The 26,141-nt window shown below is 36.0% G+C and overlaps 1 protein-coding gene across 1 annotated transcript; it reads right to left on the reverse strand.

Annotated features, from left to right (window-relative positions):
• Window positions 1–12,366: 12,366 nt before the first annotated feature.
• Window positions 12,367–13,305, reverse strand: LOC120863779 (olfactory receptor 2T12-like). Its single transcript, XM_040240345.1, has one exon. The coding sequence runs from the start codon at window positions 13,303–13,305 to the stop codon at window positions 12,367–12,369; it is 939 nt and encodes a 312-aa protein (XP_040096279.1).
• Between the last annotated feature and the right edge of the window lie 12,836 nt (window positions 13,306–26,141).

Here is a 26,141-nt window from a genome sequence, read left to right on the forward strand (position 1 = left end):
TTGATTTCTTCTGTGATTTGTTGGTTATTCAGAAGCGTGTTGTTCAGCCTCCAAATGTTAGAATTTTTAATAGTTTTTCTCCTGTAATTGAGATCTAATCTTAATGCATTATGGTCAGAAAAATCAAAGAGGACACTAATAGATGGAGAAATATACCATGTTCATGGATCAGAAGAATCAATATAGTGAAAATGAGTATACTACCCAAAGCAACCTACAGATTCAATACAATCCCTATCAAGCTACCAGCTGTATTTTTCACAGAGCTATAACAAATAATTTCACAATTTGTATGGAAATACAAGAAACCTCGAATAGCAAAAGCAATCTTGAGAAAGAAGAATGGAACTAGAGGAATCAACCTGCCTGACTTCAGGCTCTACTACAAAGCCATAGTCATCAAGACAGTATGGTACTGGCACAAAGACAGAAATATAGATCAATGGAACAAATAGAAAGCCCAGAGATAAATCCACACATCTATGGACACCTTATCTTTGACAAAGGAGGCAAGAATATACAATGGATTAAAGACAATCTCTTTAACAAGTGGTGCTGGGAAAACTGGTCAACCACTTGTAAAAGAATGAAACTAGATCACTTGCTAACACCATTCACAAAAATAAACTCAAAATGGATTAAAGATCTAAATGTAAGACCAGAAACTATAAACCTCCTAGAGGACAACATAGGCAAAACACTCTCCAACATAAATCACAGCAGGATCCTCTATGATCCACCCCACCCCCCACCCCCCCCAGAATACTGAAAATAAAAGCAAAAATAAACAAATGGGACCTAATTAAAATTAAAAGCTTCTGCACAACAAAGGAAACTATAAGCAAGGTGAAAAGACAGCCTTCTGAATGGGAGAAAATAATAGCAAATGAAGCAACTGACAAACAACTAATCTCAAAAATATACAAGCAACTCATGCAGCTCAATTCCAGAAAAATAAATGACCCAATCAAAAAATGGGCCAAAGAACTAAATAGACATTTCTCCAAAGAAGACATACGGATGTCTAACAAACACATGAAAAGATGCTCAACATCACTCATTATCAGAGAAATGAAAATCAAGACCACAATGAGGTACCATTTCACACCAGTCAGATGGCAATAATCCAAAAGTCTACAAGCAATAAATGCTGGAGAGGGTGTGGAGAAAAGGGAACCCTCTTACACTGTTGGTGGGAATGCAAACTAGTACAGCCACTATGGGGAACAGTGTGGAGATTCCTTAAAAAATTGCAAATAGAACTGCCTTATGACCCAGCAATCCCACTGCTGGGCATACACACTGAGGAAACCAGAATGAAAGAGACACGTGTACCCCAATGTTCATCATAGCACTGTTTATAATAGCCAGGACATGGAAGCAACCTAGATGTCCATCAGCAGATGAATGGATAAGAAGGCCATAGTACATATACACAATGGAGTATTACTCAACCGTTAAAAAGAATACATTTGAATCAGCTCTAATGAGGTGGATGAAACTGGAGCCAATTATACAGAGTGAAGTAAGCCAGAAAGAAAAACACCAATACAGTATACTAACACATATATATGGAATTTAGAAAGATGGTAATGATAATCCTGTATGCAAGACAGCAAAAGAGACACAGATGTATAGAACGGACTTTTGGACTCTGTGGGAGAGGGAGAGGGTGAGATGATTTGGGAGAATGGCATTGAAACATGTATACTATCATGTAAGAAATGAATCACCAGTCTATGTTTGATACAGGATACAGGATGCTTGGGGTTGGTGCACGGGGATGATCCAGAGAGATGATATAGGGTGGGAGGTGGGAGGGGGCTTCAGGATTGGGAACTCATATACACCCGTGGCTGATTCATGTCAATGTATGGCAAAACCAATACACTATTGTAAAGCAAAATAAAGTAAAAAAAAAAAAAAAAGCTTTGGCTATCATACCCCCAAATTCATCCATATTCTATTAGTCAAGTCACTTGGTCAAGGCGAGTGTCAAGGGATCCAGAAAACACACACCTTATATGCACACATCATAACTGTATGTGTCAGACAGGTGTGATATTTGCTGACTAGTAAGCTAATCTATATAACTTCTATTCATTTATTCAACAAATATATAAACACTGTCTTTTTCATATATAAAAGTAGGTTTTCAAATTATGTGTATTCAAGAATAAAGAGACAGAAACACACCCAAAGATGTGCACCATTTTATGTGAGGATAAACAAATGGTGCCACTATATGTGAAGAAAAGGTAAAGGGAAATGTAGAGGGTCAGGATGAGACAGTGACTAGTTTATGTTGGAGGAATATGATGAATTATTTATTAAAGAGACATTTTTCACCAGAGACTTTGAAAAAACTGGGGGAAATAATTATTTAAATTTCTGGTAGTAGAGTGTCCACAAGGAATGAACTTTGTGAATGTCTTAAAGTAGGACCATAGTTAGAATGGTCAAAGAACAAAAATTATAAATGTATTGCAGAATATAAAGAACAGCAAACTTTATATGTGTGTATAACTCCCTTGTGAATCCATTCAGTCCTAGACTTTTGTTTTTAAGAATTCTTTTATTAAGGACAAATTCTATTTCACCTCTAGTGATCAGTCTGTTCAGGTTATCTATTGTATCTTGATTCAGTTTTGGTGGGCTGTATATTTCTAGAAACTTGCTCATTTCTTCTAGGCTGTCAAATTTGTTGGCCTATGCTGCTGCTGCTAAGTCGCTTCAGTCGTGTCCAACTCTGTGTGACCCCATAGACGGCAGCCCACCAGGCTCCTCCGTCCCTGGGATTCTCCAGGCAAGAACGCTGGAGTGGATTGCCATTTCCTTCTCCAATGCATGAAAGTGAAAGTGAAGTCGGTCAGTCGTGTCTGACTCTTAGCGACCCCATGGACTGCAGCCTGCCAGGCCCCTCCATCCATAGGAGTTTCCAGGCAAGAGTACTGGAGTGGGGTGCCATTGCCTTCTCCGTGTTGGCCTGTAGTTTTCTATAATATTTTCTTATGATTTTTTTTAATTTCTCTGATATTGTTTTCTATTTTTCCTCTTTCAGTTCTTATTTTTTTTATTTGCATTCTTTCTCTCTCTCTCTCTTTTTTTTCCCTTGGTGAGCCTGGCCAGAGTTTTTTGATTTTCTTCATCCTTTCAAAAAAAAAAAAAAGGAAGTTCTTGGTTTTATTTTTCTATTGCTTTTTAATTTCTATTTTATTTATTATCTCTTTGATCATTGCCCCCTTCCTTCTGCTGACTTTAAGTTTTGTTTGCTCTTTTGTTAAATTTTATTTATTTATAACTGCACCATGTGTCTTGCAAGAAGTTAGTTCCCCTACCAGGTATGGAACCCATGCCCCTGCAGGGGAAGCCATAGACAGAACACTCTTTGACATAAATCAAAGTAATATACATATTTTTTTTAATTTTGTCTCCTACAGTAATGGAAACAAAAGCCAAAATAAACAAGTGGGACCTAATTAAACTTAAAAGATTTTATGCAATAAATAAAAAACAAGGCAACAAAGCAACCTACTGAATGGGAGAAAATATTTATAAATGATATGATCAGCAAGGATTTAGTTCCAAAATATACAAATAGCTCATACAGCTCAGTATCTAAAACAAACAAACAAAAACAGTGAACAGAAGACTTGAATAGACATTTCTTCAAAGAAGACATGCATATGGCTGATGGGTACATAAAGAGATGCTCATCGTAGGTAATTATTAGAGAAATGCAAATCAAAACTACAATGAGAGATCACCTTACACTGGTCAGAATGGCCATTATCAAAAAGTGTATAAGTAATAAATGCTGGAGAAGGTAGGGAGAAAAGGGAGTCCTTCTGCACTATTGGTGAGAATGTAAATTGGAGCAATCACTATGAAGAATAGTAAGGAGGTACCTTAAAAACTAAAAATATAACTCCTATATGATCCAGCAATCTCAATCCTGGCCATGTATCCTGAAAAGATGAATTTTTTTTTTTTTAAGATACATGTACACCAATGTTCATTGCAGCACTAATTATAATAACCAAGACATTGAAGCAATCTAAATGTTTATGAACAGAGGAATTAATACAGAAGTTGTAGTATATATACAGATATATACAGATAGATAATAAATAGATACAGAGGTAGATAAATATATAATGGAATATTACTCAGCCTTTAAAAAAGAATGAAATAATGACATTTGCAGCAACAAAGGTGGACCTAGATTATCATAGTAAGTGAAGTAAGCCAGACAAAGAAAGACAAATATCATATGATATCACTTACACATGCATGCATGCTAAATTGCTTTAATTGTGCCTGACTCTTTGTGACCATATGGACCATAGCCCACCAGGCTCCTCTGTCCATGAGATTCTCCAGGCAAGAATACTGTAGTAGGTTGCCATGCCCTCCTACAGGGGATCTTCCTCAACTCTGGGATTTAACTCACATCTTTTATGTCTCCTGCATTAGCAGGTGTACTCTTTACCATTAGCACCACCTGGGAAGATCATTTATACACAGAATCTAAAAAAAAAAGAAAAGAAAAGAAAAGAAAAGGTGATACAAGTGCACTTGCTTACAAAATAAAAACAGACTCACATTCATAGAAAACAAACCTATGGTTGCCAAAAGGGGAAATCAGGGAAGGAGAAATCAAGAGTTTGGGATTAATATACACTCATTACTTACTGTATATAAAGTAGATAACCACAGATAACCAACAAGTACCTCCTGTATAGCACAGAAAATGATATTCAATACCATGCAATAACCTATAATGTGATATAATCTGAAAAAGAATACTATACAAAAAAATATCTTCATGTCCCAGATATCCATGATGGTGTGATCACTCACCTAGAGCCAGACATCCTGGAATGTGAAGTCAAGTGGGCCTTAGGAAGCATTGCTACAAACAAAGCTAGCAGAGGTGATGGAATTCCAGTTGGGCTATTTCAAATCCTAAAAGATGATGTTAAAGTGCTGCACTCAATATGGCAGCAAATTTGGAAAACTCATCAGTGGCCACAAGACTGGAAAAGATCAGTTTTCATTCCATTCCCAAAGAAAGGCAATGTCAAAGAATGTTCAAACTATGTCACAGTTGCACTCATCTGACACACTAGCAAAGTAATGCTCAAAATTCTCCAAGCCAGTCTTCAACAGTACCTGAAATGTGAACTGCCAGAAGTTCAAGTTGAGTTAAGAAAAGGCAGAGGAACCAGAGATCAAATTTCCAACATTCATTTGCAGCATTGAAAAAATAAGAGAGTTCCAGAAAAATACCTAATTCTGCTGTATTGACTATTCCAAAGTCTTTGACTGTGTGAATCACAACAGACTGTGGGAAATTCTACAAGAGATGGAAATACAGATCACTTTACCTGCTTCCTGAGAAATCTGTATGCAGGCCAAGAAGCAACAGTTTGAACTGGACATGGAACAAGAGGTGGTTCCAAATTGGGAAAAGAGTATGTCAAGGTTGTATGTTGTCACCCTGCTTACTTAACTTATGTACAGAGTACATCATACAAGATGCCAGGCTGGATGAAGCACAAGCTGGAATCAAGATTGCTGGGAGAAATATCAATAACCTCAAATATGATGATGACACCACCCTTATGGCAGAAAGTGAAGAACTAAAGAGCCTCTTGATGAAAGTAAAAGAGGAGAGTGAAAATGCTGTCTCAAAGCTCAACATTCAGAAAACTAAGATCATTGTGTCTGGTCCCATGAATTCATGGCAAATAGATGGGGAAACAAAAGAAACAGTGACAAAGTTTATTTTCTTGGACTCTAAATCACTGCAGATGGTGACTGCAGCCATGAAATTAAAAGATGCTTTCTCTTTAGAAGAAATGCTATGACCAACTTAGACAGCATATTAAAAAGCAGAGACATTACTCTTCCAACAAAGTCTGTCTAGTCAAAGCTATGGTTTTTCCAGCAGTCATGTATGGATGTAAGAGTTGGAATATAAAGAAAGCTTAGCACCAAAGAATTGATGCTTTTGAACTGTGGTATTGGAGAAGACTCTTGAGAGTCCCTTGGACTGCAAGGAGATCCAACCAGTCCATCATAAGGGAAATTAGTCCTGAATATTCATTGGACGGATTGATGCTGAAGCTGAAGTTCCAACACTTTTTCCACTTGATGCAAAGAAATGACTCACTGGAAAAGATCCTGATGTTGGGAAAGATTGAATGCAGGAGGAGAAGGGGACAACAGAGGATGAGATGGTTGAATGGCCTCACCAACACAATGGATATGAGTTTGAGCAAGCTCCAGGAAATGGTAATGGATAGGGAAGCCTGGTGTGCTGCAGTTCATGGGCTCACAAATAGTCAGACATGACTGAGTGACTGAACTGAGCTGGTATGTATATATCCATGGACAGAGAAGCCTGGCAGGTTACAATCAATGAGGTTGCAAAAGAGTTGAAAATGACTTTGCAACTAAACAAGCAAACAAACTACAGACACATAAATATATGCACATAAATGCATTTTTGGCCTGGTTTAAGTTATTCTTCCTAGAACAGTTTCAAGAATTCAAATATTCCACTGTCTTGCATCTCATGAACATTCTATTAAATAAATAAATAAATAAATAAAGATATAATAAAATCATTGCATCTTTAGTTCCTGTATCCAGTGAAGAAACTGATACATATATATATATGTTTCATGTGTCTTTGCCCACACCATATACTTTCTTCCACATAAACATTCTCCCTCACTATTTCTAAGGGCTTTGAGGTTTTTTGCTCTAAGATTTTATGTTAAATTCACCTTCCATAGAATCTACCTTGCTCTATTCATACCTCTCTTCCTTATTTTTCTTTCTTATTCAGAAGTAGACATGTCTGTCAATATAGCATGTTTGCTCTACACTTTCAATGTTTGTGCTTAATTGTACTTTCTGCACATTGAACATGATCTATGCATTCCTTCTTAAACTGGTCCCTGAAGTCTTCTCAAGATCCACATCCCATGTAATTCCTTTACCAGGCTCCTACTACCTAGATCACAGCCTGACGTGCTGCAATACATGGGGTCGCAAAGAGTCGGACACGACTGAGCGACTGAACTGAACTGAACTACCTAGAATAGGACATTCTTGCTGAGTCTTTTTACATCTAACACACTACCCTGACTGGTGCCTCATAGACTACAGGTGACATTCTCCTTAGTGGTGCCTGGTCTTTTCTTACCTTATTTAAGTATGTGCTTCAACATCACTTCTTCCAGAGTGAATGAGAGACAAGGGGTGATGCCTCATTCCAAGCATTTGCTTCAGTGTAGCCAAGGGTCTGCAGAGACATGGGGTACAAATGGTTTGAGAGAAACAAGGAGAAGTTGAGATGACATCTAACTCATAGCATTGCTTATTGTGGCTTCTGGAATAGAAAGCAACCACCTTTTGCTAAGGCAACACAGAAGACTCTGTTCCCATGGGACAGCCAGAAAAGGAATTAAAGGTAGCATGATTAAATAATTTCTGAGGAAGAAAGTAGGGGCACTGAGACAGACCAGGTTTTCCTCCAGGTACAGCAGAAGACCCCTTGTGTCATAGGGATGAAGGGTTAGTCTATATCAGCATTGCTTGTATAAAGTGAGATTAAACATTTAACAAAGAGGGGAGGGAATGCCTTCTCTGACATCTTTCCTATTATTCATTTTTTTTAGCACATTTTATTTCTACTCTTAATGTCTGAAGAAGACACTGTTAAGGTTTCTGTGTATAGTCTGTCGCTTACATAGGCAGAAGCTCCAGGACAGGCTACTTGCTAGGCCTCACTTCCTACTGCACTGAAAGTCTCCTGTGAGTTTGTGCATCAACAGATGAAACTGATTATTCCACAGATGGTCTGTTACAGAGAGACAGGTTAAAAAGATGGATTCACTTCACCTAAGTGATTCTACCTATTTTAGTTTTTGATAGATTCATGATTTAATTAAATGATCATGAAATAAACTGGAATATGTATGCAAGTATATAAAAAAAACTTTCAGCTAATGTGCCTGTATGACACATTATTATTTTGGCAACCAAACATTGTTGAGCATCTTTAGATGTCAGAGAAAATTTAAGCATCTTTTATTTATTAACGTGTCACAATTATTATTTAATCAACAAAGTACTTCATGGGGTGCACGTAAATTAAGCAGCAGTTCAACATTTTTACAGATTATCCAGACTTTCAAGTCCTGAAGTTCTTGTCCCAGAACTCATCACCTACAGTAGTGTTTCCTCACAAGCTTCAACTATTTTACCAAATAAAGACTTCACTCAGCAATATCTTGCTTTTTTATGAAAGACAAAGGATGGCTATTTCACATAAGTGTCTGTATTGTGGACCAGTAGGTGTGTCTACAGTCCTACTTCTAAAACTGATACTTCCTTGAGTATATAAACTTTATAAAATCAGACAAACAAGTTCAGATCTGTGTAAAAGCAGACCATGAATTTTTCCCCCAATAAACCTCTCTATTTTTCAAACATGAAAGCTAACACTGAAACTTCTTCATAAGGTTATGAAAATAATTAAAATAAGAAAATGAAGGCAGAATGTTAAGCAAAATGCAGTCACAAAGTAATCCATGAATAAAAAGGTAGTTTATGTTTAATTTTATTGTTGTGATTATAGTTATTTCATGAGGTTATACCTTAAAGGGAATTATCTTCTGATCAAAGTTTGGCTGTGTTTAGCAAAACAAGCAAGGTTTAAATACAATAAAAGGGCTAAATTTCATTTCTTAAACATAGTATTCATATTTAAGTTAAATTCAGCAACTAGCCTTTCTTCTAAATCTCTGGGTGCCACTTCCTGAAGACCCCAGGGGCCTGCAGAATGGGCTTTGTGCGTTCTCCTTGATATTGTCATCTTTAGACCATACTTCCTTTTAATTCATGTGAGATAGAGTAAACAATTTGTACAAAAGTGTTATTCAAAAAAAGAAAAAGTTGTAAAAGTTGGGATTCAGGTTCAACAAAAATGGAACCTTTAAAAAAATAAAAAAGAATTTCTAAAGAAGTTATTTCAAATTATTGTATTACAGCTATCTTTATATTTAATTGTTTTATTTTTGGAAAGTGACTGCTTACCTATTTGCAAATATGTAGATGTATTAACAAATGTATATTGATACCTGTAACTATTTTCTTTGTAAAATCAAAGGCTTCTTTACATTTGTCAAATTTCTTGACTGAAAATTATTATAGGTATGTATTCACTTAGCAGGAAACAAAAAAGGAATAAAGTAACAAAATAAGATTCCTATTTTAAGGCAAGACCAAAAAAAAATTGTACATAAAGTTTATCTGTGCCCGTTTGGATCTCCTCCCAACCCTCCAGCATCATGTATTAATCAAACCTCCTCAAAGGCAGAAATACCTGCTTAAACATAAAGATCAGGTTTTTTTCTTCTGATGCCAGCAATGTAACTTTTTAGATGATAACATTTCTTTCCCAATCTGTAATGTGTCATGATGACCTACCATTCATCTTGTGCATGCAGATATATCTTTGATGAACTTTGTATAGAATGCCAAAATATTGTTTCCCATAAAGATAGTTATTGGTGCAGAAAAGAGTAGAACATATGACTGGGGAAATATAAGACCACATCCAATGGAAGTTCTTAGCTTGAACACTTTCTCATAACCTTATAAATGTTACTAGCTCTGTTACTTCTATTCTGCCTATATTATAAAATAATTGTTTCTTGCATTACCAAATGTGTGACTGTGCCTCTGATAAGATAATGATGACTAGGTAACTTGAAACAGTTGGGCAAATATATAGTTGTATAAAATCAATGATCGTAGTTTTATAACTCTAAATATAGGAATAAACAACACTGTGAACCATTTTCTGGACATAATAACACAAGAGGAAGATAAACAGTCCAGAAGACTTTGCCTACTGTTAAAAAGGTCTAATGCAATAATAGCACATTGAGTGGCCAAGCAACAAAATCTTGACTAACATAAGAATGAGCATTCCTAGCAATATGAGACAAATTGGTTACAAAATGCCTTGCCATATTTTGTCAGATGAATACTGAGAGGAAAACGATTATAAAAAAGAGACTGTCTCATCATTCAGTTTTATGAGAATCAAGTCATTAACCACTGAGGTTGCTGACCTACAATACAACCTGGCCTCTGTTCAGGGTGAAGATCAGGATGTGGGACTTTGTGCTCTGGGAAAACTGTTCAGTTCAGTCGCTCAGTCGTGTCCGACTCTTTGGGACTCCATGAATCGCAGCATGCCAGGCCTCTCTGTCCATCACCATCTCCCAGAGTTCACTCAAACCCACATCCATCGAGTCAGTGATGCCATTCACCAATCTCATCCTCTGTCGTCCCCTTCTCCTCCCATCCCCAATCCCTCCCAGCATGAGAGTCCTTTCCAATGAGTCAACTCTTCGCATGAGGTGGCCAAAGTACTGGAGTTTCAGCTTTAGCATCATTCCTTCCAAAGAATCCCAGAGCTGATCTCCTTTAGAATGGACTGGTTGGATCTCCTTGCAGTCCTTAGATTGACTAAAATAAAAATTTTCCTTTCTTTCATAGATTAACTAATGATTATTATTTTTGTACACAATACCTTGAACAGCAAAACATAAATATAATAATCTATTTTTTTATATTCCTTCTTTGGTTAAAAAGTACTATATACAAGCAAAAATTTGTATTTCCAATAATATAATTCCACCAAAGTAATTGAAATATTTTGTTACAGTACATAATTAAAATAAAGAAGCCTAGAGTCTCAGTTCCATGGAGAAGCTGGAAGATATTCAGCATACCAGATATACATACCCAGTCCAATGAAAATAGTTAATCTTCAAAAATTGAAAAGAAACACAGAACAGATATGAGAAAACTTTTAATAAGTAAACCAATATAATTTTATTTAAAAAATCAAATATTCCTATGAACATCATGTGTTGTCTATCAGTAAACAACTAGATTGTTTTTGCTTTAGAAGCAGCTATCTTTGTTTTTACTTTCAACATCTGAATGAATCATTCACAAAGAAAGAGATACAAATAGGCAATAAGCTAATATAAAAGTATGCAGCATTGTTTCAGATAAGGGAAATGAAAATCAAAGTCAAATGAATTATAACATTAATTACAATAAACACAAACAGTAGCACACTCAATTGCCACCAATTTGGAGCAACTGGAATTCATGTGCTTTGCTAGTGGGAGTTTAAAGTCAAACATCCACTTTGAAAGCAGATTACTAAAAGGTAATTCATGCATCTACCAAAAAAGTAAAATAAATAAATAAATAAATATATATATATGATAACATACAAAAAAAAAAAAGATTAAAAGCAACTTGAGCAATAACACTCCAGAGTGAAAATAGCCCAGATGACTATCATTAGAGTAGTGAATAAATAAATGGTGATACAAGGAACCACTACCTAGCAATTGAAAAAAAAAAACTATTGATAGATATAAAATTGCATAGAAATCTTTAAAACATATTGAGAGAAAGATATAAGATAAAAGAAAAACATCTACTGTGTTTTCACTTATATGGGATACTGCTGCTGCTGCTGCTAAGTCACATCAGTCATGTCCGACTCTGTGCGACCCCATAGATAGCAGCCCACCAGGCTTTCCCGTCCCTGGGATTCTCCAGGCAAGAATATTGGAGTGGGTTGCCATTTCCTTCTCCAATGCATGAAAGTGAAAAGTGAAAGTGAAGTCGCTCAGTCGTGTCTGACTCTTAGCGACCCCATGGGCTGTAGCTTACCAGGCTCCTCCGTCCATGGGATTCTCCAGGCAAGAGTACTGGAGTGGGGTGCCATATGGGATACTAGATTAGGTTAAACTAACAGAGATACAAAGCAGACCAGTGTTTGTCTCTGGGTTGAGGAATTTCATTGGAAAAGGGCATAAGGGGCATTTTTGATCTTGTGAAAATTTTGTCTCTTGCTACTGGGTATAAGTTACCCACACATGTGCTTCTGAAACTTATTGAAAAGCACCCTTCAGATATGAATATTCTATCATTTATAAATTATACCTCAATTCAAAAACAACAAACTTCAATAGTGTTTGACTACTTTGTTCTTTGTTTGAAAAAGCATTTATCATGAAATATGGTGTGGAAACATTTCATAAGAATTTTTGATTAGCAGAATTTTAACAATCCTCAGTCTGATTTGTTGATGACAGGCTAATAAATGATACCAAAATATGGACATCTGTACACATTCCAAAATAAAACAGAAATAACACACAAAGATATAATGGCTATATAATCTTTCTCAAAGAAATTTTACACAATCACTTTTTACAGCCGTGAACTCCGAGGGAAATCAATGTTTTCTTAATTATGACTTAAGGCAGCACACTGATCCATACACTTTCTCAGAGCTCCCTTGACCTCACTGTTTCTCAGACTATAGATGAGGGGGTTTAGCACAGGGGTGAAGATGGTATAAAATGCTGACACAACCTTATCATGGTTAGCTGACCTAAAGGATTTGGGTCTCATGTAGGTAAAAATGGCTGCTCCAAAAAACAGTCCCACCACGGAAATATGTGAGGAGCAAGTGGTAAAAGCCTTCTTGCGGGCTTCATTAGAACGCATCTGCAGAACAGCGGCAAGGATGAGACTATAGGAAATCAAGATGAGGGAAATGGGGACTAGGAGCATTAACACGCAGCACACATACATAGCATACTCAAAGACGGAAGTGTCAGCACAAGCCAAACGCACTAGAGAGGGGGCCTCACAAAAGAAGTGATCGATCTCATGTGTCCTGCAAAATGAGAAGTTCAGGGTAGCAGCAGCCTGCATGAGCCCATCGGCTGCGCCAAGGAACCACGATCCCAAAGTCATTCTTAAGCATAATTGCCAGTTCATGAGGACTGGGTATCTCAGTGGATGGCAAATAGCGACATAGCGGTCATAGGACATGGCTGCTAAGAGGAAACACTCGCCCCCTTCCAAAGTGAGGAAGAAGAAGATCTGAAACCCACAGCCAACTGGGGAGATGAACATCCTGCCGGTCAAATAGTCAGCAGCCATTTTAGGCACAATGGTGATAACCAGTATCAGGTCCATGAGGGAGAGCTGGCTCAGTAGGAAGTACATGGGCCTGTGGAGCCCAGAGTCCAGGAGAATCAGGAGAAACATGAGGGCATTGCCCACAAAAGAGATGAAGGCAGTTATCAGAACCAACACAAACAGAAATTGGTGGGCTCCTGTGTGATTAAAGAGTCCTAGGAGAATGAAATCTGAAGTGGTATTCCAGTTTTCCATGATTTCAAACAAGACAGACACGGTAAACAGAAAATAGGTGAGGGTTATATATACATAACAATATTTATTGAAGCACAAGCAAAAAATAATTTTTCTTGACCTTGATTAATCCAGGAAAGAGCTTTTGCTTTCCAAATAATAGGACTTCTATTTTTATGCACAGCAACTGGAAGAATTAAGTCTGTAGATGGAAACATAATTACTTTGATATTGTTAGGGCATTTAGTTTAACTTTACCAAGCTATACATTGAAAACAATAATGATTTTCTTAGAATATTTCCTCCAATGTAACACTGTAATACTAAATGCAAATTTTTATTAACTGTAAAAGGCATTTTGTGTAGAGAGAAGTTTTCCTTGCAAGTCACAGGAAACACAACCTTTATTGGGTAAAGAAGAAAAAATAAAATGCCTTACTTCTTCAACCAACCATGAAGATAAATCAATCTCTCCTTTATTTCCAAGAGGATCTAGATCTTTAAAGGCATTTTCATATCTGATCTGCTGGAGTCAAAACTATTCAAACTTGTTGAACAAATATAACTAAACCTGCAAAGATGATGATGTTAGTCTCACAGAAATAATGTGATTCAATGAAGTTACATGGAAGGAGTCCATCTTTCCTATGGTCACTCCCTTTACCCCTTCTTTTGATATCCGTCCTATACTAGACTGCCAATCAAGATGGAGAAAGGCATTAAAAAGGCTCACTCAATCCCTAATTACATAGCTTGAGCATCATCATTGTTGTAAACCTAGATATCATGGAAATACAGTTGCTCTTTATCAAATGTGTTTCAGAAGTTTCAGATTAAAAAAAAAAACCCTTTATGATCTGCACACACTCATATCTCTAGTATGCAGTATATACCACTAGTAACTATATGCAGCTCCTAGTTATAGCCCTCAGTATCACTCTTCTAAAGACCCTCAATCCCTCTTATTTCTTTGACTTGAAGATTTCTTGTTTTCCATTATTTTCATCATTTTTATTGTTGAAGATTGCAAGAACTTTAAACTTGTTTAAAAATCATAGGTAATTTTTTAAACTGTAGAGTGTTTGGCAAATTTCTTAAATTTAATGTATTATCAATACAGTGACATTTTCATACTGTTGTGAATCCATCACCAATATTCACGTCCTGCCCTTCATCTTATTCATCTGAAACTCTTACCCGTTAAACATTAATTTCCCATTACCCCCCTTCTCTTCACTTCCTGGAAATGACTCTTCTTTTTATCTCTATAAATTTGACTACTATAGAAATATTAGATAAGCAAAATCATATAGTATTTGTTTAGTTTTTGATTAGTTTATTCAACATATTATAACATCCTCAAAGTTTATCCATGCTATAACATGTCAGAATTTCCTTTCATTTTAAAGATGAAAAATATTCCTTTGTATGCATATATTCATACTACATTTTACTTTATAATTTATGCCATCTCTGGACATTTCTGAGTGTCTATTCCTGTTGTGTATTTAAGCATCAATTTAATGGAATTTTTGTTAAAACAAGGTTATTATTTTAAATTTGATATGATAAACTATATAGCATAAAATATAATTTGAACTAATTATTTTGCTTCTATTATGTAAGAGGTTTATATGTTTTAGGATAATTACAAATTAAGTATTTTTTCAGTTTACAAAATATGTTTTCTTATGATAATGTTTCTAATTGTAAGTATTTTATTAAATCATTAGTTCTTAACTTTTCAATGGATATAAATGATATATCTATGCATTTTCTTTATAGATGAAATAAATATGTAAAAGCAATCAAGCATTATGAACATAACTGACTAGTCAAGATGTTAACAGTGTTTAGATTATTTAGTGTTAAAGTCAACTAACCTTGCAAAAAAGGAGCTTAAGGGATAATTTCTAACAGAATTGACTATGGATACACAGAATGGTGAAATTTTAAATAAGAAATTAACTTATCTTTCAAATAAAACATTTACAGTATCATTAAGTGAAAGTATAAAGGCTCACCTCTATTATAGGAATAGGATTGCTTAATAATGTAAAAACAAATATTTTCTTCTTTTATCACTATCACTTCAGAACACTAGAGACATTGTGTCTTCTGTCTCCATAGTCTTCCACATATAACAGGGCTAAAATTGTGGTATTTTACTTCAAGTTACTAAGTTATCTCTTTTACAATGCTACCAGAAATAACAAATATTACCTCTCTTTTATTCTCATCAAGGAATTATAGAATATTTAGAAAACTGCCTATAATTATTCTTTCTATATTTTCTACTTCTTGCTCTCACCTAATATTAAAACTGTAAATCTTTTTCCACAGGATACTAGAATGATTGATTAACCTATTCTGCAAAATATGAAATGGTAAAAGCCAAATTTTTTATAGAATTAACAGATTATTACAATATTTTAATCTCATTATTGTGTCAGCTATCATATGCTTTAGTTCTTCAAACTGTAGATTAGATAAATGAATGGATGTTATCTGCAAAACTATATAAATTGATCTAACTAGATTATTCTGGAGTTCAAATTTAAAAGCAAAACTATGAAACTAGTATGACTTACTCACATGAGATAAAAATGACGAATTCGAAACCTGCATCCTCTCTGAGCAACATCCTTCTATTTACTTCTCTGAGTGGAAGAAGTCTCTTCTAGTCTTGCACCATCAAGTTTGCTCATATCTGGGTCTGCAGAGACCTATTAAGAGGCTTGGCCTATTGCCATCTTATTCTAAAATTACTATCATATTAACATATCAGAACTTCAGAAGTATAATTCTTTAGATGACAAAATGTTTAATTTTTAAAGGTTTTAGTGGTTCTCAGAACTTCAATATACTTCCCTGCCGCTGCTACTGCTGCTAAATCACTTCAGTCATGTCTGACTCTGTGAGACTCCCTAGAAGGCAGCCTACCAGGCTCCGTCATCCCTGGGATTCTCCAGGCAAGAACACTGGAGTGGGTTGCCATTGCCTTCTCCAATGCATGAAAGTGAAAAGTGAAAGTGAAGTCACTCAGTTGTGTTCAACTCTTCGCGACCCCATGGACTGCAGCCTACCAGGCTCCTCTGTCTGTGGGATTTTCCAGGCAAGAATACTGGGGTGGGGTGCCATTGCCTTCTCTGATATACTTCCCTACATGCTTTCAAAATGCTATGATTCATTAAGAGATAACTCTTTACAAAAAAAATAAAATATAAATAAATGTTCTTGGCAAAAAATGCTTATTTAAATACACACACTGAGGAGTGGATTAATTTAATTCTAACATTACTTATTTATTTTTTTAATATGAGTTTATTTATTTTAATTGGAGGCTAATTATTTTACAATATTGCAATGATTTTGCCATACATTAACATGAATCTGCCACAGGTATACATGTGTTCCCCATCCTGAACCCTCCTCCCACCTCCCTCCCCATCCCATCCCTCAGAGTCATCCCAGTGCACCAGCCCCAACACCCTGTCTCATGCATTGAACCTGGACTGGTGATTCATCACACATATGATAATATACATGCTTCAATGCCATTCTCCCAAATCATCCCACCCTTGCCCTCTCCCACAGAGCCCAAAAAGTCTGTTCTTTACAACTGTGTCTCTTTTGCTGTTTCGCATATAGGGTTATCATTACCATCTTTTTAAATTCCATATATGTGCATTAGTATACTGTATTGGTATTTGTCTTTCTGGTTTATTTGACTCTATATAACAGGCTCCAGTTTCATCCACCTCATTAGAACTGATTCAAATGTATTCTTTTTAATGGCTAAGTAATACTCCATTGTGTATGTGTACCACAGCTTTTTATCCATTCATCTGCTGATGGACATCTAGGTTGCATCCATGCCCTGGCTATTATAAACAGTGCTGGGATGAACACTGGGGTACACATGTCTCTTTCAATTCTGGATTCCTCTGTGTGTATGCCCAGCAGTAGGACTGCTCGGTCATATGGCAGTTCTTTTTCCAGTTTTTTAAGGAATCTCCACACTGTTCTCCATAGTGGCTGTACTAGTTTGCATTTCCACCAACAGTATAAGAAGGTTCCTTTTTCTCCACATCCTCTCCAGCATTTATTGCTTGTAGACTTTTAGATGGCAGCCATTCTGACTAGCATTAAATGGTACCTCATTGTGGTCTTGATTTGCATTTCTCTGATGTTGAGTGATGTTGAGCATCTTTTCATGTGTTTGTTAGCCATCTGTATGTCTTCTTTGGAGAATTGCCTGTTTAGTTCTTTGGCCCATTTTTTTATTGGGTCATTCATTTATCTGCTATTGAGCTGCAGGGGTTGCTTGTATATTTTTGAGATTAATTCTTTGTCAGTTGCTTCATTTGCTATTATTTTCTCCCATTCTGAAGGCTGTCTTTTCACCCTGCTTATAGTTCCCTTTGTTGTGCAAAAGCTTTTCCAAAACTGAACCAGGAAGAAATAGAAAATCTTAACAGACCCATCACAAGCATGGAAATTGAAACTGTAATCAGAAATCTTCCAGCAAACAAAAGCCCAGGACCAGAAAGATTCACAGCTGAATTCTACCAAAAATTTAGAGAAAAGCTAACATCTATCCTACTCAAACTGTTTCAGAAAATTGCAGAGGAAGGAACACTTCCAAACTCATTCTATGAGACCACCATCACCCTGATACCAAAACCAAAGACAACACAAAAAAGAAAATTACAGGCTAATATCACTGATGAACATAGATGTAAAAATCCTCAACAAAATTTTAGCAAACAGAATTCAGCAACACATCAAAAAGCTAATACACCATGATCACATCATTGGGTTTAGTCCAGGAATGCAAGGATTGTTCAATATATGAAAATCAACTAGTGTGATACACCATATTAACATATTGAAAGATAAAAACCATATGATCATCTCAATAGATGCAGAAAAAGCCTTTGACAAAATTCAGCACACATTTATGATGAAAACTCTTCAAAAAATGGGCATAGAAGGAACCTACCTCAACATAGTAAAGGCCATATATGATAAGCCTACAGCAAACATTATTCTCAATGGTGAAAAACTGAAAGCATCCCCCCCTAAAATCAGGAAACAAGACAAAGGTGTCCACTTTCACTGCTATTATTCAACATACTTCTGGAAGTTCTAGCTACAAAAATCAAAGAAAAAGAAATAAAAGGAATTAAAATTGTAAAAGAAGAAGTATAGCTCTCCCTCTTTGCAGATGATATGATACTGTACATAGAAAACTCTAAAGATAGTATCAGAAAATTACTAGACCTAAGCAGTGAATTTTGAAAAGTTGCGGGATACAAAATCAATACACAGAAATCACTTGTGTCTCTATATACTAACAATGAAAATTCAGAAAGAGAAATTACAGAATCAGTCCCATTCACCATTGCAAAAAAAAAAAAAAAGAATTAAATATCTAGGAATAAAGTTACCCAAGGAGACAAAAGAACTGTACACAGAAAATTATGACACTAATGAATGAAATCAAAGATGACATAAACAGATGGAGAGATATTCCATATTTTTGGGTAAGAAGAATTTTTATTGACTATACAACAGAATGCAATCTATAGATTCAAACTGTAAATAGCATTTTTCACAGGCTAGAACAAAAAATTTCACAATTCATATGGAAACGCAAAAGACTACGAATAGCCAAAGCAGTCTTGAGAAAGATGGGCTTGGAGGAATCAAACTTCCCGACTTCAGATTATACTACAAAGCTACAGTCATCAAGACAGTATGGTACTGGCACAAAAACAGATATATAGACCAACGGAACAAGATAGAAAACCTAGAAATAAACCCATGCACCTATGGATGCCTTATTTTTTTTACAAAGGAGGCAAGAATATACAATGGGGCAAAGACAGCCTCTTCAATAAATGGTGCTGGGAAAACTGGACAGATATATATAGAAGAATGAAATTCTTTCAAACACCATACACAAAGACAAATATTAATTCTTTGATGCATTAATATGGAATACATTTCCTTTTGATTGTGTCATTCTATTTCTTTCTTGAAAATCTTGTAGATCTGAATTGTATAGACCTTTCATCCCCTTCTTAAATTTGCTTCTAATTGTTTTTGATCCAATTTAAATGGGATTTTTTCTCTATTTTGAATGTTTCCTTGTAAATGTGTAACAGTACAGTTGATTTCTATATATTTATTTTATATTTTGCAACATTACTGAAATCATTGATTAGTTATAGCAGGTTTTCTTGATTCTTTACGGTTTTTGACATATAATATCCTATCATTACAAATAATAAAATGAATGTCTTTTACTTCATTTTCTTCCCTGATAGCTCTAGTGAAATTTAAGTTGTGTAGAACAGCCTTGCGGAGAAGGCGATGGCACCCCACTCCAGTACTCTTGCCTGGAAAATCCCATGGACAGAGAAGCCTGGTAGGCTGCAGTCCATGGGGTCGCAGAGTCGGACACGACTGAGGGACTTCATTTTCACTTTTCACTTTCATGCATTGGAGAAGGAAATGGCAACCCACTCCAGTGTTTTTGCCTGGAGAACCCCAGGGACGAGGGAGCCTGTTGGGCTGCCGTCTATGGGGTTGCACAGAGTCAGACACGACTGAAGCGACTTAGCAGCAGCAGCAGCAGCAGCAGAGCAGCCTTGACTTGTCCCTGGTCTCACAAGAAAAGCTCTCAGTTTTTCACTCTTGAGAATTTTAGCTGTGGGTTTGTTGTATATAATCTTAATTATTTTGCAGTATAACACTTCAATACTGAATTTTTCTGGATTTTTATCAATGCTGTAATTTGCCAAGTGCTTTTCAATGTCTATTAAGAAATTATATTATTCTGAATGTAATTGTATTATACTAACATGGTGTATCACAGAATCTCATTTGATCATGGTGTGTAACCCTTGTAATGTGCTATTGAGTTCAGTTTTCTAAGACTTTATTGAGAATATTTGCATGTATATTTATCAGGTGTATTGCTCTGTAGTTTTCTTTTCCTGAAATCTCCTTATCTGAATTTTGTATCATGGTATTGTTGGCCTAATAAAATGTTTAAAATTCCTCCCTGTTCAGTTTTTAAGAGACATTAATAATGATTATTTTTAAGTGTTTGGTAGAAATCCCCAGTGAAACCATTGGCCCTGGGTTTTTCTGTGTTGGGGGATTTTTGATTACTGATTAAATCTCGTTACTCATTATTGGTATGTTTTGATTTTCTATTTCATCAAGATTCAGTTTTTGATAAATTACAGCAGGATCTTCTATGACCAACTTCCCAGAGTAACAGAAATAAAACAAAAATAAACAAAGGGGACCTAATTAAGCTTAAAAGCTTTTACACAACAACAAAACTATAAGCAAGGTGAAAAGACAGCCTTCTGAATGGGAGAAAATAATAGCAAATGAAGCAACTGACAAAGAATTAATCTCAAAAATATGCAAGCAACTCACGAAGCTCAATTCCAGAAAAATGAATGTCCCAATAAAAAAAAAATGGGCCAAAGAACTAAACAGACATTTCTCCAAAGACATGCAGATGGCTAACAAATACATGAAAAGATGCTCAACATCACTCATTATCAGAGGAATGCAATTAAAACCACAATGAGGTACCATCTCTCACAGGTCAGAATAAAGTGAAAGTGAAGTCGCTCAGTCGTGTCCGACTCTTTGCGACCCCATGGACTGTAGCCTATCAGGCTCCTCCATCCATGGGATTTTCCAGACAAGAGTGCCGGAGTGGATTGCCATTTCCTTCTCCAGGGGGTCTTCTCGACCCAGGAATCGAACCCGGGTCTCCCGCATTGCAGGCAGACGCTTTATCATCTAAGCCACTGGTCAGAATGTTTGCTATCAAAAAGTCTACAAGCAATAAATGCTGGCGAAGGTGCAGAGAAAAGAGAACCCTCTTACACTGTTGGTGGGAATGCAAACTAGTAGAGCCACTATGGAGAACAGTGTGGAGATTCCTTTAAAAACTGAAAACAGAACTGCCATATGACCCAGCAATCCCACTGCTGGGCAGGCACACCAAGGAAACCAGCAATAAAAGAGACATGTGTACCCCAATGTTCATTGCAACACTGTTTACAATAGCCAGGAGATGGAAGCAACCTAGATGTCCATCAGCAGATGAATCGATAAGAAAGCCATTGTAAGAAAGCCATTGTACATATACACAGTGGAATATTACTCAGCCATTAAAAAGAATGCAAAGAATGCATTTGAATCAGTTCTAATGAGGTGGATAAAATTGGAGCCTATAATACAGAGTGAACTAAGTCAGAAAGAAAAACACATACATTAAAGCATATATGTGGAATTTAGAAAGATGGTAATGATGACCCTATATGTGAGAGAGCAAAAGAGACACAGATGTAAAGAACAGACTTTTTGGACCCTGTGGGAGAAGGTGAGGGTGGGGTGATTTGAGAGAATAGCATTGAAACATGTATATTACCGTATGTGAAATAGATCACTAGTCCAGGTTCGATGCATGAGACATGGTGCTCAGGGCTGGTGCACTGGGATGACCCTGAGGGATGGGATGGGGAGAGAGGTGGGAGAGGGCTCAGGGTGGGGAAACATGTACACCGATGGCTGATTCATGTCAATGTATGGCAAAAACCACAACAATATTGTAAATTAATTAGCTTCCAATTAAAATAAATTAATTAATTTTTATAAAAAGATTGTTTTTGTAAATTATTCCTAGGAATTTATCCAATTCCTTAGCTTATCAAAAATTCAGTATATAATTTTTTGTAGTATTATCATAAGATCTTTATATTTTGATGGTGTCATTTTTTCCTTTTCAGCTTCATTTTTATTTATTCAGGTGTGCTTTGTTGAATTTTGACGTTTTTTACTAAAACTTTGTCAACTGTGTTCATCTGTTTTTTAAAGCCATCCCATCAATCCCACTGCTGGGCATACACACCAAGGAAACCAGAATTGAAAGAGAGACACATGTACCCCAATGTTCATTGCAGCACTGTTTAAAATACCCAGGACATGGAAACAACCTAGATGTCCATCAGCAGATGAATGGATAAGAAAGCTGTGGTACATATACACAATGGAGTATTACTCAGCCATTAAAAAGAATACATTTGAATCGGTTCTAATGAGATGGATGAAACTGGAGCCGATTATACAGAGTGAAGTAAGCCAGAAAGAAAAACACCAATACAGTATACTGACACATATATATGGAATTTAGAAAGAGGGTAATGATGACCCTTTATGCAAGACAGCAAAAGAGACACAAATGTATAGAATGGACTTTTGGACTTGGAGGGAGAGGGAGAGGGTGGGATGATTTGGGAGAATGGCACTGAAACATGTATACTATCATGTAAGAAATGAAGTGCCAGTCTATGTTCGATACAGGATACGGGATGCTTGGGGCTGGTGCATGGGGATGATCCAGAGAGATGATATGGGGTGGGAGGTGGGAGGGGGATTCAGGATTGGGAGCTTGTATACACCCGTGGTGGATTCATGTCAATATATGGCAAAACAAATACAGTATTGTAAAGTAAAATAAAGTAAAAATAAAAATAAATAAAAATTAAAAAAAAATAAAGCCATCCCATCAATCTTTTCTATTATCTTTCTATACTTTATTTCATTTTTACTTTCTGATATTGTCATTTTATCCCTTCTATTAACTTTTCTTTTGTATTTTTAAAAATTTTTTAAGTTCTTTGAGATGTATAGATAGGTTTTGTATTTGAAATCTTTCATTTTCTTAATATAGGCATTTATCACTATAAATTTCCCACAGTACAACTTTGGCTTTGTACTATGGATTTTCATTTTATTTTATTTATTTATTTTTTTGCCATACATTGACATGAATCCACCATGGGTGTACATGAGTTCCCAGTCCTGAACCCCCCTTCCACCTCCCACCTCATATCATCTCTCTGGATCATCCCCGTGCAACAGCCCCAAGCATCCCGTATCCTGTATTGAACATACACTGAGGATTCGTTTCTTACATCATAGTATACATGTTTCAGTGCCATTCTCCCAAATCATCCCACCCTCTCCCTCTCCCTCTGAGTCCAAAAGTCCATTCTATACATTTGTGTCTCTTTTGCTATCTCACATACAGGCTTATCCTTACCATCTTTCTAAATTCCATATATATGTGTTAGTATACTGTATTGGTGTTTTTCTTTCTGGCTTACCTCACTCTGTATAATTGGCTCCAGTTTCATCCATCTCATTAGAACCGATTCAAATGCATTCTTTTTAATGGCTGAGTAATACTCCATTGTGTATATGTACCATGGCCTTCTTATCCATTCATCTGCTGATGGACATCTAGGTGGTTTCTATGTCCTGGCTATTATAAACAGTGCTGTGATGAACATTGGGGTACATGTGTCTCTTTCAATTCTGGTTTCCTCAGTGTGTATGCCCAGCAGTGGGATTGCTGGGTCATAAGGTAGTTCTATTTGTAATTTTTTAAGGAATTGCCACACTCTTCTCCATAGTGGCTGTACTAGTTTGCATTCCCACCAACAGTGCAAGAGGGTTCCCTTTTCTCCACACCCTCTGTAGCATTTATTGCTTGTAGACTTTTGGTTCGCAGTCATTCTGACTGGTGTGAAATGGCACCTCATTGTGGTCTTGATTTGCATTTCTCTGATAATGAGTGATATTGAATATCTTTTCATGTGTTTGTTAGCCATCCATATGTCTTCTTTGGAGAAATGTCTATTTAGTTCTTTGGCCCAATTTTTGATTGGGTCGTTTATTTTTCTGAAATTGAGCTGCAGAAGTTGCTTGTATATTTTTGAGATTAGTTGTTTGTCAGTTGCTTCATTTGCTATTATTTTCTCCCATTCAGAAGGCTGTCTTTTCACCTTGCTTATAGTTTCCTTTGTTGTGCAGAAGCTTTTAATTTTAATTAGATCCCATTTGTTTATGGGATCTAATCTTTAAATTTACTGAGAGTTGTTTTTTGGCCTTATATATGGGCCAATCCTACACAATATTACATGTGAACTTGAGAATAGATTTTTATTACTTGGAATGTTCTCTGTCTTTAGTGTCTTTTAGTTCCATTTGATCAAAGTAGTAGATTATGTTCAAAAGTTCCTTATTAATTTTCTTCTAAGTGTTCTATTATTATTGAAAGTGGATATAAATATTTCCTACAATTATTGCAGCACTCTCTACTTCTCCATTCAAATCTGTCAATATTTCTGTATCTATAAACATATATAAGTATTTTTTTTGGTTATATAATTTTATTTTTTTAATCTTTCTCTTATATATGAAGCAAACTTAACAAGCTTTCTAATTGTTCCTTATAACTTATAGCTAATCTAAATCAACTCAGTAGCAAACTAAATAATTTACAATTATATAGATCCATTCTCAAATAACACAATGCTTCATTTGTAGTGAAGATTACTTGTGACACATTATTCCCATTTCCTTCCTTTCACCCTTTTTATTTGTCTAAGAAAGTTCTTACTCCAGATAGATTATTTTTATTTCACCATTTAAGATATTTCTCTTCTTTCTTACTTTAATGGTTTCTGATAGTAAATACACCAAAATGTTTATCCTTGTTCTCCTAATAATAAATTTTTTGCTTGTTTTGATTTTGGTCTCTGTCAGCTTTCAAAACTTTTCTCTTATCCTTAGCTATCTGTCATTTCGATACAATGTGCTTAGATGATAGTTTGTTGGTATTAGTTCTCCTATGGATCGTTTGGAGAGTCTTCTCCAACACCACAGTTCAAAATCATCAATTCTTCTGCACTCAGCTTTTTTTATAGTCCAGCTCTCACATCTATACACAACTACTGGAAAAACCATAGCCTTGACTAGACGGACCTTTGTTGGCAAAGTAATATCTTTGCTTTTTAATATGCTGTCTAGTCTGGTCATAACTTTTCTTCCAAGGAGCAAGCGTCTTTTAATTTCATGGCTGCAATCACTATCCATAGTGATTTTGGAGCCCCCCAAAATAAAGTCAGCCACTATTTCCATGGTTTCTCCATCTATTTCCCATGAAGTGATGGGACCAGATGCCACGATCTTCGTTTTTTTAATGTTGAGCTTTAAGCCAGTTTTTACACTCTCGTCTTTCACTTTCATCAAGAGGATCTTTAGTTCTTCTTCATTTTCTGCCATAAAGGTGGTGTCATCTGCATATCTGAGATTATCAATATTTTTCCCAGCAATCTTGATTCCAGCTTGTGCTTCTTCCAGCCCAGCATTTCTCATAATGTAGTCTGCATATAACTTAAATAAGCAGGGTGACAATATATAGCCTTGACATACTCCTTTTCCTATTTGGAACCAGTGTGTTGTTCCATGCCTAGTTTTAACTGTTGCTTCCTGACCTGCATACAGGTTTCTTAAGAGGCAGGTCAGGTGGTCTGGTATTCCCATCCCTTTCAGAATTTTCCACAGTTTATTGTGATCCATACAGTCAAAGGCTTTGGTATAGTCAATAAAGCAGAAATAGATGTTTTTCTCGAACTCTCTTGCTTTTTCCATGATCCAGCAGATGTTGGCAATTTGATCTCTGGTTCCTCTGCTTTTTCTAAAACCAGCTTGAACATCTGGAAGTTCATGGTTCACAGTATTGGTTTTTCTTATTCTGACTTACTTCACTCTGTATAATAAGCTTTAGGTTCATCCACCTTTTTTAAAACTGACTCAAATGTGTTCCTTTTTACGGCTGAGTAATATTCCATTGTGTATATGTGTCAATAGACATCTAGGTTGCTTCCATGTTCTAGCTATTGTAAATAGTGCTACAATGAACAAAGGGATACATGTGTCTTTTTCAACTTGGATTTCATCAGGGTATA

Source organism: Oryx dammah, unplaced genomic scaffold (genome assembly GCF_014754425.2).
Source record: "Oryx dammah isolate SB20612 unplaced genomic scaffold, SCBI_Odam_1.1 HiC_scaffold_5, whole genome shotgun sequence".
NCBI classification, from domain to species: Eukaryota; Metazoa; Chordata; class Mammalia; order Artiodactyla; family Bovidae; genus Oryx; species Oryx dammah.

Bases quoted from the DNA above. Each gene is read 5' to 3' on its own strand.
- LOC120863779 (XM_040240345.1), bottom strand. From the start codon at position 13,305: ATGGAAAACTGGAATACCACTTCAGATTTCATTCTCCTAGGACTCTTT.